This window comes from Rana temporaria, chromosome 2 (assembly GCF_905171775.1).
Source record: "Rana temporaria chromosome 2, aRanTem1.1, whole genome shotgun sequence".
In the NCBI taxonomy this organism is placed as follows: Eukaryota; Metazoa; Chordata; class Amphibia; order Anura; family Ranidae; genus Rana; species Rana temporaria.
In genome coordinates, this window is record NC_053490.1 from 345,766,467 (window position 1) to 345,785,147 (window position 18,681).

At 40.7% G+C, this 18,681-nt stretch overlaps 1 protein-coding gene across 1 annotated transcript in view; it reads right to left on the reverse strand.

Annotated features, from left to right (window-relative positions):
* CNTN2 (contactin 2) overlaps positions 1–18,681 on the reverse strand; it is a 218,135-nt gene that overhangs the window by 147,276 nt on the left and 52,178 nt on the right. The window contains exon 2 of the mRNA XM_040337562.1: positions 2,719–2,777. Within this exon, the coding sequence (XP_040193496.1) occupies positions 2,719–2,770 (52 nt within the window). The 5' untranslated portion in view covers positions 2,771–2,777. The remainder of the gene's footprint in view (positions 1–2,718; positions 2,778–18,681) is intronic.

Sequence of the window (18,681 nt, forward strand, 5' to 3'; positions counted from 1 at the left end):
AAGATACCTCAAACAAGGATTGAAAGACTCTTGGCTGGCTACAAAAAGCATTTACAAGCTGTGATACTTGCCAAAGGGGGCAGTACAAGATATTAACTCTGCAGGGTGCCCAAACTTTTGCAGATGCCATTTTTTTGTTTTCTGTAATTTGTGTAAATGATGGAAATAAAATCGAACTTTTTTTTGACATATTCGTTATGCACATTAATACAAATTTTTACCTGGGGTGCCCAAACTTTCGATCCTCACTGTATACATATTTGTGGTTGTTTTTATCAGATTATGTCGTGCTATTACTGTCTTGGATTGTATATATTTGTATGTATATAAACTGCTATTGTTTTAGATTGGTTGTTTTTGCAAACAAGCTCCTTATATCACTACTTGGCTTCCTCCCTAGCAGTCAGTATCCAATAGCAACCACATCTTAGCCTGCATTACAGAGATCTATGGCCTGGTCACATGGGTATTACTGTTAGTGAGGGTGAGGTAACAGAGTTGTGCTGGACTGGTGGAGTGGGCGCAGGCTCAGCACTTTTTAGAGAAACTCTGTACTTTAATTACTGCACACAGTGAAGACTCATCTTTAAGTCGGCGGAACTGCCTTAAAGCGGAACCGAACTACCCATAACAACTTGATCAAAAATAATGTTCTTTAGCCAGAAACATACATTCCACACAGTGTGTGCTGTAAATTGCCTTCAGGATTGCTTCTGTTTCTTCTTCCTGGAGGCTGACATTTTTCTGAAGCCCAAAACCCCAGCAGTGAATCATAAAGTAGAACTAAACCCATTGATTTAATGGTTTTATGCCGCATACACACGATCGGACATTCCGACAACAAATGTTCCATGTGAGCTTGTTGTCGGAAAATCCGACCATGTGTATGCTCCATCGGATATTTTCTGTTGGAATTTCTGAAAACAAATGTTTGAGAGCTGGTTCTTAATTTTTCCCGACAACAAAAGTTCTTGTTGGAAAGTCCGACCGTGTGTACACAATTCAATGCACATAAATCCTACGCATGTTCGGAATCAATTTGACGCATGCTCGGAATCATTGAACTTCATTTTTTGGCTCGTCGTAGTGTTGTACGTCACACAGACATTCGCAATTTCCGACATTTGTGTGACCGTGTGTGTGCAAGACAAGTTTGAGCCAACATCCGTCAGAAAAAAAATCCACGGTTTTGTTGTCGGAATGTCTGATCCTGTGTACGCGGCATAACTGTCACATTTGCTTGTGTCCTCAACCAAACTGTGAAACCATCACATGGCTGGTGTCATAACTAATCACATGTGCAGCACCATGGCAGTTGCAGATCAAACAGAAACGGTTTCATTGGCTGTAAATGGGAGGGTTTAATTACGCTTTAAGGCTGTCGGCAGATCGGCCTCTACAATCTACGCAGTGTCTAAAAATGCGTAAAAAGTGAGAGCAACTTAGCATGTGCAGAGCAGGGTGAAACAGTGTATCACTGGATTTTAAAATGTATAGACACTTATTTTTAAAGTTTTACATAGCTATACCTGCAATAGGCACCAGCATGACTAAAGTTCCACTTTAATGTTTGATTTTTCAGTCTTCACCTGGCCCTGGGCATTCATGAGCATACTCAGCGTGATCAGGTACCCCTGTGTGCATGGCGAAGATGACCCTGCCCATAACTGATGCTGGAAATTGCCTGTGTTTGCTGTACCCCTGAGAGGGAAGAATGTGTGTTACTCTTTTGAAAGATAAATGTGGGCAGGAAGCCAACTGACCCATGTCTGTGGATTTACCTTTGTGTTCCAAGCTTCAATGCTTGCTGAAAACATGTTTTCTGACTCCTATTCCGAGATACCTGCTTTATTCCCTATCCTTTAATACTAATCTTTCAAATATGATGCAGGGCGTGAATGTGAAAAAACTCTAAAGACAGAGATATTACAGCTCTGAACCCACAGGTGCTTGGAACTGTGTGCTTCCGGGTGCACTTTACACAGGTGAGATTAGTGAACAGGAACCAGAAATGGCGTTTGGCATCAAATGTAATTTAAAATAAGCTAATACATCCTGAGCTTGTTTTTGGCATTTGACTGCCTTGTCACAATAATGGTGGTGGCACCAGAAAGGTATACTTTTTTTAGGGTAACTCCACTTTTGTGGTGGAAGAAAATTTTGCAAATAAAAATAATAATTTAGTGTATACAATTGCGAAACAAGTAATATTGTAATTGAATGTTATTAAAAATGACCTTTGCTTTCAATTTGTAATTTTCTGCATGTGTGATTGGCTCACTGGTTTTCCCAGAAGTCTGCACTAAGATACCATTTCAATTTTAAGCATTTCAATTTTAAGCAAAGGGATGCAGACCCAGCAATTTTCCTCATTAGAGCCCTTCAGGTGACTGATAATTACAAAATCACTCCCATACAGATTCACTTTCCACATGGGCACAGACAAGCAAACAGCCATATCTTCATATTTTCAATGTACATAGATCATCCAGAGGGAAATGTTTTTGTCTCAACAAAAGTGCAATTACTCTCTAAGCTAGCAGAGCTTTATATAGTTTAATTCTAAAGGAGGCAATGGCAAAATAATTATAATCAAGCTATGCAGAAACATTTAAGAATTAAGTGGTCATTTTTTTAAAGTGGTGGAAAATTCATGAAGTATAATGTAACAAGAAAAAAGGATATTGATTGTAGGAATGGAAGTCAGATTCTACTTACCAGCATAAGGAAAAAGAAGCAAACACAAGAAGTAAGCAGAAAAATGCAGCATCGTAATTCTGCACAAGAGAAGAATGAAGAGCGGTTAGTTCATAGGAGAAAGAAAGAAAGAAAGAAAGAAAGAAAGGGGCATATATAAATAAGAAGAAAAATCACATCAGAAACAGATTTAAAATGTTTGGGAGTACAACAATCTATATAGATTAGATGTTAAATTGACATTATATTGTTAAACAAAACCTTTACATTGGCCCTTTTTTTTTTTTTTAATACTAAATGCTTGACTGATCTGCATACTGGGTAGTATAATTACGTGAAATTATGTTTATATTAACATGTGTATCACATATAGCATTGAAAGGGTTAAAACCATCTTAAAGCAGCAATACCAGTCATAAGCCAGTTTTAAATCTCATCAGCAGCTCCTAGCCTACAATACAGAAGTGATCAGGATGGCTGTAAAACTGCCTGATCACTTCTACAGATGACATAAATGCAGGTACCCCCCTGCGCTCCACCTTTCCCTCACCCTGAAGTTGTTCTTGGATCCTCCCAGGATCATCAGGATATTAAGGAGTACTACTGGAGAAGATATCTGACACCCCATCTCGCCTCCATAGTGTAAACCTAGAAGCACTGTGCTCTGAGCACTTCTGTGTTCACATCTGTCAGGCATGGTAAATAGTATATCAAGTATAATCTGTTGACATTTTTTGGGCACACACAATTTTTAAGGCCTGACATATTTGGTATCTATTTACTCAGTCGAGTCTCATCTTTCGTATTTTACAAAAATTGTGTATTATGTTCTGTTAGTATGCATTAAAATTTCTTTCATGTATTTTGTACTGAGAATATAGGTTTGATAAACAGTTTTGAAAAAAATGTGCCACATAAAATTACATTCACTTCTACAGTGTCTCTACTTTCAAAAAATGTATAATGTTTTGGGGGTTATAAGAAATCTATAGGCTAGAAATGCAAATTTTAAAATGCATGCAAGAAAAACTTGCTTGAGTAGTGAAAAAACTTAAAGGGATAAAACCTTGGGAAATGTGCAGGTATTGTAGAGATGTAAAGTGAGGGAAAAAAGTATTTGATCCCCTGCCGATTTTGTATGTTTGCCCACTGACAAAGAAATTGTCAGTCTATAATTTTAGTGGTAGGTTTATTTTAACAGTGAGACAGAATAACAACAAAAATATCCAGAAAAACTAATTTAAAAAAAGTTATAAATTAATATGCATTTTAATGAGTGAAATAAGTATTTTATCCCCTATCAATCAGCAAGAATTCTGGCTCCCAGGTTTTTTCTATACAGGTAACAAGCTGAGATTAGGAACACTCCCTTAATCTCAGTTTGTTACCTGTATGAAAGACACCTGTCCACAGAAGCAATCAATAAATCAGATTCCAATCTCTCCACCATGGCGAAGACCAAAGAGCTGTCCAAGGATGTCAGGGACAAGATGGTAGAGCTACACATGGCTGGAATGGGCTACAAGCCCATTGCCAAGCAGCTTGGTGAGATGGTGACAACAGTTGTTGTGATTATTTGCAAATTGAAGAAACACAAAATAACTGTCAATCTTCCTTGGTCTGGGGTTGCTTGCAAGATCTTACCTTGTGGAGTTTCAATGATCATGAGAACGATGAGGAATCAGCCCAGAACTACACAAGAGAATCTTCTCAATAATCTCAAGGCAGCTGGGACCATAGTCACCAAGAAAACAATTGGTAACACACTACGCTGTGAAGGACTAAAATCCTGCAGCGCCCGCAAGGTCCCCTCCTCAAGAAAGCACATGTACAGGCCTGTCTGAAGTTTACTAATGAACATCTGAATGATTCAGAGGAGAACTGGGTGAAAGTGTTGTGGTCAGATGAGACCAAAATCGAGCTCTTTGGCATCAACTCAACTTGCTGCGTTTGGAGGAGGTGGAATGCTGTCTATGACCCCAAGAACACCATCCCCACCATCAAAACATGGAGGTAGAAACATTGTGCTTTGGGGGTGTATTTTTTCTAAGAGAACAGGATAACTTCAGCACATCAAAGGGACGATGGACGGGCCCATGTACTGTCAAATGTTGGGTGAGATACAACAAACCTCTGCGATTGCCAATAAGAGTTTTGCCACCAAGTACTAAGTCATGTTCTGCGAAGGGGTGAAATATTTATTTCACTCATTAAAATGCAAATAAACGTATAACTTTTTTTAAATGCGTTTTTCTGAATATTTTTGTTGTTATTCTGTCTCTCACTGTGAAAATAAACCTACCATTAAAATTATAGACTGATCATTTCTTTGTCAGTGGGCAAACATACAAAATCAGCAGAGGATCAAATACTTTTTTCTCTCACTGTACTGCATATAGCTAACCGTATTTTCCGGCGTATAAGACAACTTTTTGGATGCAAAAAAAATGCATCCAAAGTCGGGGGTCGTCTTATACGCCGAGGACAGTCTCCGTGACTCCGTGACAGGCTGCGGGCATCCATGATTTAAAAGTCGCGCCTTCTCCTCAGACTGTTCCGTGATAGGCGGAACACAAATTTTCCCAGGGGGCCTCTGTTTAGTGTTCTGCCTATCACGGATGCCTTCTCATCCTCGGACGAGAGGACATTCGTGATAGGCGGAACACTGAACAGAGGCCCTGCTGGAAAAATTTGTGTTCCGCCTTTTTACGGAACAGTCTGAGGAGAAGGCGCGCCTTTTGAATCATGGATGCCCGCAGCCTGGGTCAGACAGAATCTGCAAAAAAATAAGGTATGCAGGTGGTTAATTGACTTTCTTTTTAGGCACTGCAGTTTTGACTGTATTATTCCATGTGTTTTTTTGATACATAGGCGTTTCATTAGAGTTTAGGCATGCAAAATAATAATAAAAATAATAATTTAAAATGTCAAGAATGCAATTAAATGTACATTAAATCAAAATAATCAGTATTAATGTGTTGTGAATCTGATCTAGTGAAAAAAAAAGTCCCGTAAAGTGTCCTTCGTGCCCAGGCCAATTTTCAGCTTTTAGCGCTGTCGCATTTTAAATGACAATTGCAGGGTCATGCAATGCTGTACCCAAAAAACATTTTTATAATTTTGTTCTCACAAATAGAGCTTTCTTTTGGTGGTATTTGATCACCACTGTTTTTTTTTTTTGCTAAACAAATAAAAAACACTGATAATTTCTGTTATAAAATGTTGTAAATAAGTAAAGCTTTCTCCTTCACTGATGGGCACTGATGAGGCTGCACTAATGGGCACTCATAAGGTGGCACTGATGGGCACTAATGAGGTGGCACTGATGATGAGGCACTAATATGCAGCACTGATGGGAACTGACAGGCGGCACTGATAGGTGGCACTGATAGGTGGCACTGATATGCAGCACTGATAGGTGGCACTGATATGCAGCACTGATAAGCATTGATAGGCGGCACTGATGGGCACTCATAGGTGACACTGATGGGCATTGATAGGTGACACTAATGGGCGACACTGATGGGCACTGAAAGGCCACACTTATGGGCACTTATAGGTGGTACTGATGGCACTGATAGGCACTGAAAGATGGCTCTGATAGGCAGCACTGATGAGAAAGCACTGGCAGGCACCTAGTACGATGGGCACTGATTGGCACCTCTAATGGGCACATGGCATCCAGTCAGGATAACTTAACCACTTTGCGCACGTCATTTTGTTATATGGCGGACGGAAGTGGTTAATAAGTGCTGTGAATTTCATTTTATTATTATCATTGTATTTATATGGATGAAATTCACTGCACTTATTAATATTGATGACACTTTGATTTTTTTAACTCTTTTTATTGACAGATATACAAAAATCATATTGGTACAACGTTTGGTACACGAATATATAATAAGTTCAGAATTGCACAAAAAGTAACCTGGATATATAAGAACATTGGGCCAGATTCACAGAACAGATACGACGGCGTATCTCCTGATACACCGTCGTATCTGCTGTCGTATCTATGCGGCTGATTCATAGAATCATTTCCGCATAGATACCCCTAAGATCTGACAGGTGTAATTGACTTACACCGTCGGATCTTAGGATGCAATACTTCGGCCGCCGCTGGGGGGAGTTTGCGTCGTATTCCAGCGCCGGGTATGCAAATTAGCAGTTACGGCGATCCACAAAGGTTTTTCCCGTCGTTACGTTAGGGCTGCTATTAACATGGTGTAAAATGACTCCATAGTGTTAAAGTATGCCCGTCGTTCCTGCGTCGCTTTTGAACTTTTTTTTTCCGGCGTAAGTACGTTACGCACGTCGCGATTCACAAACACGTTGCGCCGCCGTAATTTCACGCAAAGCACGTCGGGAAAATTGCGAACGGAGCATGCGCAGTACGTCCGGCACGGGAGCGCGCCTAATTTAAATGGTATCCGCCCCATTTGAATTGGGTGGGCTTGCGCCGGACGTGTTTACGATACACCGCCGCAAGTTTACAGGTAAGTGCTTTGTGGATCGGGCACTTAGACTGAAAACTTGCGACGGTGTAACGTAAACGGGTTACGTTACAGGGCCGTAATTCTCTGTGAATCTGGCCCATTGTTCCCAGTACATAATAATCCCTGATTCTCACATATTTTAGATACAGGTAACAGACCTCTTAGTAGTAGTGAGGGTGGAGGAGCACCAGACGATCCATACCTTGTCATACTTGTTGGGATAACCCCTACAAGCTCAAAAATATTTTTTTTGATAAGGCAGTATCTGATTCAGCATCTGAATCCATTGCCGAGTAGATGGGGGTGCAGATTGATTCCACTTAAGTGTGATAGCCTCTCGAGCTAGAAATATCGTTACTCTCAGCAATATTCTAGTATATTTTGGCCATTCCTCATCTAATATACCCAACAGAAAAATGTGTGGATCACATGGCACAAGGACAGAATTTTCTTTAGACAATACATCTAGCACCTGTTTCTAGTATTTACTGTACCTATAAAAGGGCATTCAATTATACATGGTACGTCAGTCATACCTAACCCCGGAAAGGCTACACGCAATGCATCATATCCCCACGTCAGCATGTCCTAGGTGCAGATGCCTGCGTGCAGACTTTATTTGTGTAATGTGGTTACATGACAAGAATAAAGTCTGCTCGCAGGCAGGTGCTCCTACAGTAGTACAAGCTGACGTTGGGATATGATGCATTGCGTGTAGCCTTACCGAGGTTAGCTATGACTGATGTACCATGTATAATTGAATGAGTTTGTTATTAATAGCTGGTGAAACGGTTGGATGGGAGATACATGCTCACAATCCTTATCCGACAGATCGGGTATAAGTAGTTGCCATTTAGTACGAACTTCCAGGGGATTTTTGTTAATTGAGTTAGCTAATAAATGAGAGTAGACAGTAGAAATGAAACCCTTAGGACCCTGCGACTTTATCACCCCGATCAGTGGATAATCAGAAAACTTAGTGCTAGCAACACCAAATTGAGTTTGTAAGACATGATGCAGCTGGTGATATCTATAAAAATCTATATGGGGGAGTGCATATTTTCTCTGTAAATCAGTGAAGAAGGCCATAACATTTCCTATATTCATTTAATGTAGTGTACCAAGACACCTGTTTTCCCAGAAGGAATAATCTGTACATTTTAGGATATGAGGAAACGGGGCTATGCCTCAAGTGTAAATCTAAATTGGTTTTATCAAACTCATCCAGTTGTTTAGCCTCCCTCCACATCATACATGCCACAGTTAAAATAGGTATATGTTCCCTTACCAAAGAGGAGAAAGGAGCCTTTAGCAAGTGTTTAAGGTTTAATACCTGGGCCAGGTGTGATTCCACACTGGACCCTTGGCCACTCTGGATTGACAGGGGACAGCCAGTTAATCAAATGGCGTAGTTGCCCTGCTAAAAGTTAGCAGTACATATTAGGAAGTGCTATACCAGCCTCAGGCCACTGTAGAAAAGAGAGTTTCAGCTTCCTTCTATTGTTTGCCCATATAAATGATGTAAATAGTGTATCCAAAGTTTTAAAAAACAATCTGGGCACCACAGATGATATATGAGAGGAAGATAAGCATTTAGGAAGATAAGAATCTTTGTCAAATTTATTTTGCCTACCACTGACAGAGGGAGTCTTGCCCAAAAGTTAAGCTTAAAGAGGAAATGCAGTCTGCTCACATAATTTGTAATAAAAACATCTTTGCCATTCTGAAGCTTTCCTCCAACCACTTTGCATATTATTTTATATATACAGGCATACCCCACTTTTAAGTACACAATGGGACCAGAGCATGTATGTAAAACAAAAATGTACTTAAAGTGAAACAATACCTTTTTTCACTTCTAGGGTGTAGTGGGGGGTCAGGGGCTGTAGTGGGGGTGTCCGGAGCTATAGTTGAGGTCTCAGGGGCTGTAGTGGGGTCGTCAGGGGCACACTGGAACAGGGTGGGCTATGCTCTCGGAGCTTCAGCTCCTTCTACTGCAGCTGCAAAATGTCTGTACAGTACTTGTCATGCACTTACGGGTATGTCCTTACTCGCGAGTGTATGTAAAGTGAGTGTACTTAAAGCGGGGTATGCCTGTACTGTGATTCTGTACTTGCCAAATATGCTTCAGAAATCTCCCTCCACTGAGTCTGGCTACATCCATTTTAACTGTGGGCAGCTGAAGCTGCTGCCTGTTCACTTCCTGGATTTACACAGAGGTACACCTCCAGCTCTGCAGCTCTCATTGGCCCTCTTTTGACTCCCCCCTTCCTGGCAAACTCTCACAAGAACGAGAGAGCTGTGCATGATGTGCATGACTATAAGGAATCTTATAGTCTATATTGAGTAAAGAAATTGCATGTTAAAAAGCACACTCAGTAAAGTCTTTGTCAGGTTTTGGTATAAGTACTAAGGCTGAATACATAGATGGTGACAGTCTACACTTCTGAAAAGCCTTGGAATAGATTTGCGTAAGGACGATTGCTAGGATATCAAAGTATCTGCAGTAGACCTCCAGGGAAAGGCCATCCGGACCGGATGCCTTTGCAGATGCTAAGGAGGCCATTGCTTCTCTAATGTCATCTGATATCTGCATCTAATACCGATACTTGTTCTTGTGACAATGTAGGAAATCTTAAATCTTCCAAGTATGTGTCAATATCCTGACTGGTATACGTAAGTGGTATTATACATATTGGTATAGAACTCGTGGAAGCAGGGAAGTATGGGCCAGATTCACAGAACAGATACGACGGCGTATCTCCTGATACACCGTCGTATCTCTTGTCCTATCTATGCGTCTGATTCATAGAATCATTTCCGCATAGATAGCCCTAAGATCCGACAGGTGTAATTGACTTACACTGTCGGATCTTAGGATGCAATACTTCGACCGCCGCTGGGTGGAGTTTGCGTCGTTTTCCTGTGTCTGGTATGCTAATGAGCATTTACGGCGATCCACGACGGTTTTCGCGTTCGTTACGTCGTCGCTAGTAATTTTTTCCCGTCGCAAATTTACACCTGCTTTAACATGCCTTAACCTTAGTCGAGCCATGTTAAAGTATGGCCGCCGTTCCCGGGTCGAATTTCAATTTTTTTTTTGTTTTGGCGTAAGACGTCCGGGAATACGAATGGACGCTACGCACGTCGCCGTTCTAAAAAATGACGTCACATCGCGCAAAGCACGGCGGGAATTTCTAAACTGAGCATGCGCAGTACGTCCGGCGCGGGAGCGCGCCTAATTTAAATGGTACACGCCTCATTTGAATTGGGCGGGCTTGCGCCGGACGTGTTTACGATACACCGCCGCAAGTTTACAGGTAAGTGCTTTGTGGATCAGGCACTTACACTGAAAACTTGCGGCGGTGTAACGTAAACGGGTTACGTTACACGGCCGCAATTGTACGAGAATCTGGCCCTATATTCCCAGCTGCACAAGCCTCAGCACTATTTTAGTCACTACAGAACTGGATATCTGCTGTCTAGCCATATGTGCTAGCAATTAACTAGATTGGTTACCATATTCAAAATATTTTTGTTGAGCATAAAATGCCTTCCATAAGCTGATAATAGGGCCATGTACATATGGGACACTTGCTCCCAATGTATTCAATTGGTATTGGTAGGGGAGGCTAAGTAAGTCGCTTTAGGCACCTGATAAGTTAAAGCTAGCTCCTTCTCATCCTGATGAGAAGATTTTTTTATATATGCAATAGTGAACTTTAGGGCTTCTCTCAAGTAGGCTTTTAAGGTATCCCAGAACATCAGGTCCCTTGCAGGACCATGAGCCTCCAGGAAAACATGTGGTTGATCAAGAATACTGCCATTAGTACTGTAATTAGCCCCAATCAGAGAAAGCCAGGAAGGTTGAACCCTCCAGGGTCTACGGACTCCAGTGTAACCAGTGTCAAAGGTAATTAATAGTGGTGAATGTTCTGACACCCCCCTAGTAAGGTAGGTAATAGACGATACTTTAGTGATAGTTTTATCATTTCCAAAGGCCAACTCTATCCTAGAGAGACAGCCTCTGGTAGGGACAGACCATGAGAAGGCCCTATTGCAGGGGTTGGAAGTGCGCCATAAATCATGCCACCCAAACTCAGTGACCAATTGATTAAATGCAGATGGACACTGAGGTTCGAAGGTTAAAGTGTCACCATGTCTGTCAAGGGTTGTATTCAGTAAAAGATTGAAGTCACCTAGACATAAAATATAAGCCTCAGGGTACAATGCAGCAAATACCATAGCTTCCTTTACCACCTGTAGGAATGGTTATAATCCTCCAGGGGAGGATTATAAATACCCATGTTAACAAATGGAAGGGCATGTATCCCCCATGCTTAACTCCCCAGCAGGTTTTTTATATGATACTTCGATTTTTAGTCCTGATTATTTCGATTTATTTTACATTTGATTGCATTCTTGACGCTTTATATCATTGGAATGTAGCACAACACTTCTTTATATTATCTTTAATACATTGCGTATGTGGGGACACTACAGGTGTTGGCAGCAACATTCACTATAATAATACTCTACTTTGTATTGGTGGATATCACACTTCCTTTCTTATGCTATTATTAGGTCTATGATCTACCAGAACAAACAAATCCTACTCTGCCATTGACGTGCCCAGCTGTTCTGTACGATACATGCATGTTCTTAGCTCCAAATGTTACATTTATCAACATTAAACCTCATTTGCTTAGTTGTCCAATTCAATAGTGCATTGTTCTATGTTTTTTTGTTATTTTGCTTTCACTAGTCTTTAACCACTTCCTGCCTGGCCTATAGCAAAATGAAGGCCGGGTGGTTCCGTTATCCTGACATCATATGACGTCTTTCAGGATAACGAACCAGCGTGCGCCCGCGGGGGCATGCAGCACGGCTATCGCTGTTGTGGTGTGTCAGTCTGACACCCCGCAACTCCAAACTAGGTAAAGAGCCTCTGACGGAGGCTCTTTACCATGTGATTAGCTGTGTCCAATCAGGAAAAGCCTGACAGATGCAAGTAGAGGAGAGACGATCTGCTGCTCTCCTGACAGGGGGGGTCTGCGCTGATTATCATTGGAGCCCCCCAAGGATACCCAGAACCACCAGGGATGCTATCAGTACCACCAGGGATGACCACCAGGTATGCCACCCATGGCCACCAGGGATGCCAATCAGTGCCCATCAGTAATGCCTGGCAGTGCCTGCTTATCAGTGATGCCCATTAGTGCCATCTATCAGTGTTCATCAGTGCCGCCTATAAGTTCCCATCAGTGGCACCTATTAGTGTCCATAAGTGCCACCTATGAGTGCCCATCAGTGCCACCTATCAGTGCCCATTGGTAATGCATATTAGTGTCCATCATCAGTGACCAGTGCCACCTCATTGGTGCCACCTCATCAGTTCCCATCAGTGCCACCTTATCAGTGCCTGTCAGTGCAGCCTCATCAGTGATAATCAGTGAAAGAGAAAACTGACTTATAAAGTTTTTTAAATAACAGAAACAAAGAAAATCTTTTTTTTTCCTGTCTTTTTTTATTTGTTTAGAAAAAAAAAACCCAGAGGTGATCAAATACCACCAAAAGAAAGCTCTATTTGTGGGAACAAAATTATAAACATTTTGTTTGTGTACAGTGTAGCATGACTGCACATTTAAAAAGCGACAGCGCTGAAAGCTGAAATTTTTTTTGGGCAGGAAGAGGGGAAAGTGCCTGGTATTGAAGTGGTTAAGCTATGATATCACGTATCACATGCAAAAGAGGCGTATCAAGTGATATTATCAAAGATTAAAACGTTTCAAGTTGTTCCCTATTGATTTTAAACCCTGATTTACAGAGCTGTTCCATCAGGTGATAAAAGCTAAATATAGGTATTAAGATAAATATGGCTTTGCACCTGCTCGGTCTAAACGTAAAACTAACATCACAAGGTCTAGCTAGCAGTGCTCTTATCTGTAAAAAAAGCAATATTAGATGGCTATGATCTGTCTTGCATTTGCCCACTGCTATACTAATACCAGCTCAATGGTCAATATTCCTCCAATACCCTCTCGTCCCTCATTCATAGCATTGACGAACAGGAACCTGAGACGACTCATGTTCCTAACTAAGGACCTAACCTATTCTCCAGGGCACTGCATGATCTATACTCTCATGTAAACTGACCGCTTACCACTTTGCCTACACATAGAGGGTCCCACGCATTCCGTATCCACAGTCTTTTAACCCTTCTCTCACATATATCACCCAGCTCACCCTACCATATGGGAGAATGGAGCACAAATGCATGCTTTTGGAAGACGACATTTCAAATTATTCACATTGACACAAGCACTCCGTGGCTAATGGAATACAGTAGAGCAGTGGTTCTCAACCATTCTAGTGCCGTGACCCCTTGATAAAATTTCCCAAGTTGTGGGGACCCCTAACAGTAAAAAATTTCATACTGTGGGTTGTCAGCACCCAAGGCAAAGCAAGTAATTTGCGCCCCTAACCCTTACATTTGTGAAGTATTAAAACCCCTATGGTACATTTTAGTATGTACCACTCTTTGTTCTCCTTTCTTTCCCCTTTTATCTCTCTATCCTAATTTCTTCTTCTATTTTTTTCCCCCATCCTTCAATCTAGCCGTCTTTCTTGCTCTTTCTCTTGATCTTTCTCTCCCTTTTATTTGGTGTTCCCCCTCTTTTGCTTTCCTTTCCACGTAATCTCTATTTTTAGTCCTTCCCTTACTCCTTGGGGGTGGGAGATTTGGGATGAGTGGCAGTGCTGGTGGGAGATTTGTGATGAGTGGCATTGCTGGTGGGAGATTTGGGATGAGTGGCAGTGCTGGTGGGAGAGTTCTGATCAGCCAACATAGGTGCTCTTGATCAAGGTCATTTGCTGATCTGAGAACTGTAGTGGGTACTTTTAATGGGAACTATAATCACAGGTAGTGCTACTCATTATGTCTCCCACTTCACATTCCTGACCAGTCAGCTGACCTAAAGTCTCTGCCCCCCCCCCCCCCCAGCCATGTTGTGAACTGAGTGGGCGGCTGCAAAGAGGCTGAGTGGGAGGCTGTGGGCTCCAGGGACAGCCCTGCTGGGTGGCTGCAAAAAAGGTGCGGGCTTTAGGAATATCCCAGAATTTGGTGACCCCTGGAAAATCATGATTTGACCCCCGAGGGGGTCCCGACCCCAGGTTGAGAACCAAGGCAGTAGAGGGTCTTCAAAATACTCTGGTATCAATGGCCACATGAGTTGCATTCCATTTTTCCCCATGTTCCTAAACCCTGACGGAGATGTCGCACTCATACAGGCACAATGCTGTACATTTGGTGGACCTGTCCAAAGCTCACAGCATTTTGGTTAACCATCTTTGAAATATACGTATATATATTACTTCCTTCACTGTACAACTTGCCCTACTCTCTATTCTGCCCAGACCTTTAGCTTTAGCCAAGAAAAAATCATATATTAAGTGTATCTATGTCCTTTATGGCTACTGAGGAATGTATTTCAAGCGGGACTATACTCACCTTCTCTCCAACACCACAGGGTCTCAAAGCTCCCCGCCAGCCAATGACATCTTCAGTGTTCGGTTTTTGATTACCAATAGACATGTGCAACTAGTTTAGTTTCTAATTCGTTTTTAACGAAAATTCGGAAATTCGTTAATTCCGAACAAATTTTTTTTATTTCCAAATTTTCAGACTTCCGAAAATTAAAATTTCCGAATTTTCGTACTTCCGAATTTTTCAATTTCCAAATTTTCGGACTTCCGAAATTTCGAATTTCCAATTTTTTTAATTTCCGAATTTTTAATTTCAGAGTTTTCGTATTTCCGAATCTTTTAATTTCGAATTTTCGAATTTGGAATTTTCGAAATTTCTAATTTTTTATTTTTCGAATTTACGAAATTTTTTATTTTTCGAATTTACGAAATTTTTTATTTTTCGAATTTACGAAATTTTTTATTTTTCGAATTTACGAAATTTTTTATTTTTCGAATTTACGAAATTCGAAAATTCGAAATTTTGAAAATGAAAAATTCGAAAATTAAAAAAATCTGAATTTTAGAAATTCCGAATTTTAGAAATTGTGAAAGTTTCGAAAATGTGGAATTTTCGATTTTTTTTTAATTAGAATTTTAGAAATTCCCAAATTCCGAATTTTAGAATACAATTTTTTTTCGTATTTCCGAATTTTTTCATTTCCGAATTTTAGAATAAAAAAATTGAAAATTTTAAAATTCTGAATTTGGAAAATAGGAAAATTCGAAATTCTAAAATGACAAATTCGAAAATTCGAAAAAGAATTGAAAATTCTAAATTTCGAAAATTGAAAAATTCGAAAATTCGGAATTTTGAAAATTGAAAAATTCGAAAATTAAAAACATTTCGAAAATCCCAAATTCGAAAATTCGAAATTAAAAGATTCGGAAATACGAAAACTCGGAAATTAAAAATTCGGAAATTAAAAAATTCGGAAATTCGAAATTTCGGAAGTCCGAAAATTTGGAAATTGAAAAATTCGGAAGTCCGAAAATTTGGAAATAAAAAAAATTTGAAAATTATAAAAACCTGCATTTTTGAAATTCGGAATATGAGAAATTTTGAAATTGTAACATTCAAAAATCTAAAGTTCGAAAATCTAAAATTCGAAAATGGGAAATTTCCGATTTTTTTGAATTTCAGAATTTCCGAAAATATGTTTTTTTCATTTTCGTTTCATTAGTTTTTTTCGATTAAAGAGCAAAATTGCACTTGCAGTAAATGCGCTTACGTGCGATTAAAGAGCAAGATTGCACTTGCAGTAAATGCGCTTAGTTGCAAATAAACAGGACACGTGCAGTAACACCCAGTATGTTTAGGTGTAAACTACACAGCACACAGGCAGGCAATATAACACCTTAGAGCACTGCAGCTATGCACAATCTCCTGCCTGACAAATACTAAGAGCAGATCTAGCTAAGCTATATAGTGTATAAATATATGTACAACTCCTAGGGATGTATATATATATTCTACACACTGTATTTCAAGCTAAACTGACTACCCTGCTCTATCTATCTAAAAAGATAATCTCTCTGTCTCTCTAACTGCTCTCTGTAACAAGCCGGAACACACTACACGAGGCCGCCCGGAAGGCGGCCTTTTATAGTGTGGGGCGTGTGCTAAAGCCCTGAGCCATAATTGGCCAAAGCAACCCAGACTTTGGCCAATTATAGCTCTTCGTTTTTTGCGCGCTGTGATTGGGCAAGCATGCGGGACATACAGCATGCTTGGCCAATCATCAGCGCTCAATGCCGCAGTGAATTATGGGCCGTTTTGCGTCACTCGAATTTGGCGCGAACGACCCGTTTTGTTCGAATTTCGACGAACGATCGAACGGCCGATGTTCGAGTCGAACATACAGGGAGTGCAGAATTATTAGGCAAGTTGTATTTTTGAGGATTCATTTTATTATTGAACAACAACCATGTTCTCAATGAACCCAAAAAACTCATTAATATCAAAGCTGAATATTTTTGGAAGTAGTTTTTAGTTTGTTTTTAGTTTTAGCTATTTTAGGGGGATATCTGTGTGCAGGTGACTATTACTGTGCATAATTATTAGGCAACTTAACAAAAAACAAATATATACCCATTTCAATGATTTATTTTTACCAGTGAAACCAATATAACATCTCAACATTCGCAAATATACATTTCTGACATTCAAAAACAAAACAAAAACAAATCAGTGACCAATATAGCCACCTTTCTTTGCAAGGACACTCAAAAGCCTGCCATCCATGGATTCTGTCAGTGTTTTGATCTGTTCACCATCAACATTGCGTGCAGCAGCAACCGCAGCCTCCCAGACACTGTTCAGAGAGGTGTACTGTTTTCCCTCCTTGTAAATCTCACATTTGATGATGGACCACAGGTTCTCAATGGGGTTCAGATCAGGTGAACAAGGAGGCCATGTCATTAGTTTTTCTTCTTGTATACCCTTTCTTGCCAGCCACGCTGTGGAGTACTTGGACGCGTGTGATGGAGCATTGTCCTGCATGAAAATCATGTTTTTCTTGAAGGATGCAGACTTCTTCCTGTACCACTGCTTGAAGAAGGTGTCTTCCAGAAACTGGCAGTAGGACTGGGAGTTGAGCTTGACTTCATCCTCAACCCGAAAAGGCCCCACAAGCTCATCTTTGATGATACCAGCCCAAACCAGTACTCCACCTCCACCTTGCTGGCGTCTGAGTCGGACTGGAGCTCTCTGCCCTTTACCAATCCAGCCACGGGCCCATCCATCTGGCCCATCAAGACTCACTCTCATTTCATCAGTCCATAAAACCTTAGAAAAATCAGTCTTGAGATATTTCTTGGCCCAGTCTTGACGTTTCAGCTTGTGTGTCTTGTTCAGTGGTGGTTGTTTTTCAGCCTTTCTTACCTTGGCCATGTCTCTGAGTATTGCACACCTTGTGCTTTTGGGCACTCCAGTGATGTTGCAGCTCTGAAATATGGCCAAACTGGTGGCAAGTGGCATCTTGGCAGCTGCACGCTTGACTTTTCTCAGTTCATGGGCAGTTATTTTGCACCTTGGTTTTTCCACACGCTTCTTGCGACCCTGTTGACTATTTTGAATGAAACGCTTGATTGTTCGATGATCACGCTTCAGAAGCTTTGCAATTTTAAGAGTGCTGCATCCCTCTGCAAGATATCTCACTATTTTTGACTTTTCTGAGCCTGTCAAGTCCTTCTTTTGACCCATTTTGCCAAAGGAAAGGAAGTTGCCTAATAATTATGCACACCTGATATAGGGTGTTGATGTCATTAGACCACACCCCTTCTCATTACAGAGATGCACATCACCTAATATGCTTAATTGGTAGTAGGCTTTCAAGCCTATACAGCTTGGAGTAAGACAACACGCATAAAGAGGATGATGTGGTCAAAATACTCATTTGCCTAATAATTCTGCACTCCCTGTACGTTCGTATCGAATGCGAAGCTCATCCCTAGTATCTAGCCCAAGACATCATGCAATTTTAGGGTAAATGTTTTCACTCAAAGCTTAATTCAAGAAACTGAAGTTGGAAGCTGATTGGTTACCATGAACAGCTGCACCAGATAATTAAACTCTCCAGTTTTAGCAATTCATCCCATTATTGTTGTTATGCTACTACAACCGACTCTTTGCTTTACTTTATTAATCTTATTGTGTTTTGGTAGTTTCCTGTGCCCCTACCCCCCTCTCCCTCCTTGTATGTGTGTTAGTTGGTTTAGCCTATAAATTACCTATATTACCAAAAGTATTGGGACACCTGCCTTTACACGCACATGAAATTTAATGGCATCCTAGTCCGTGGGGTTCAATTTTGCGTTGCCCCACCCTTTGCAACTATAATAGCTTCAACTCTTCTGAGAAGGCTGTCCACATGGTTTAGGAGTGTGTCTATGGGAATGTTTGACCATTCTTTCTGAAGTGCATTTGTGAGATCCGGCACGGCTTGCAGTCTCTGCTCTA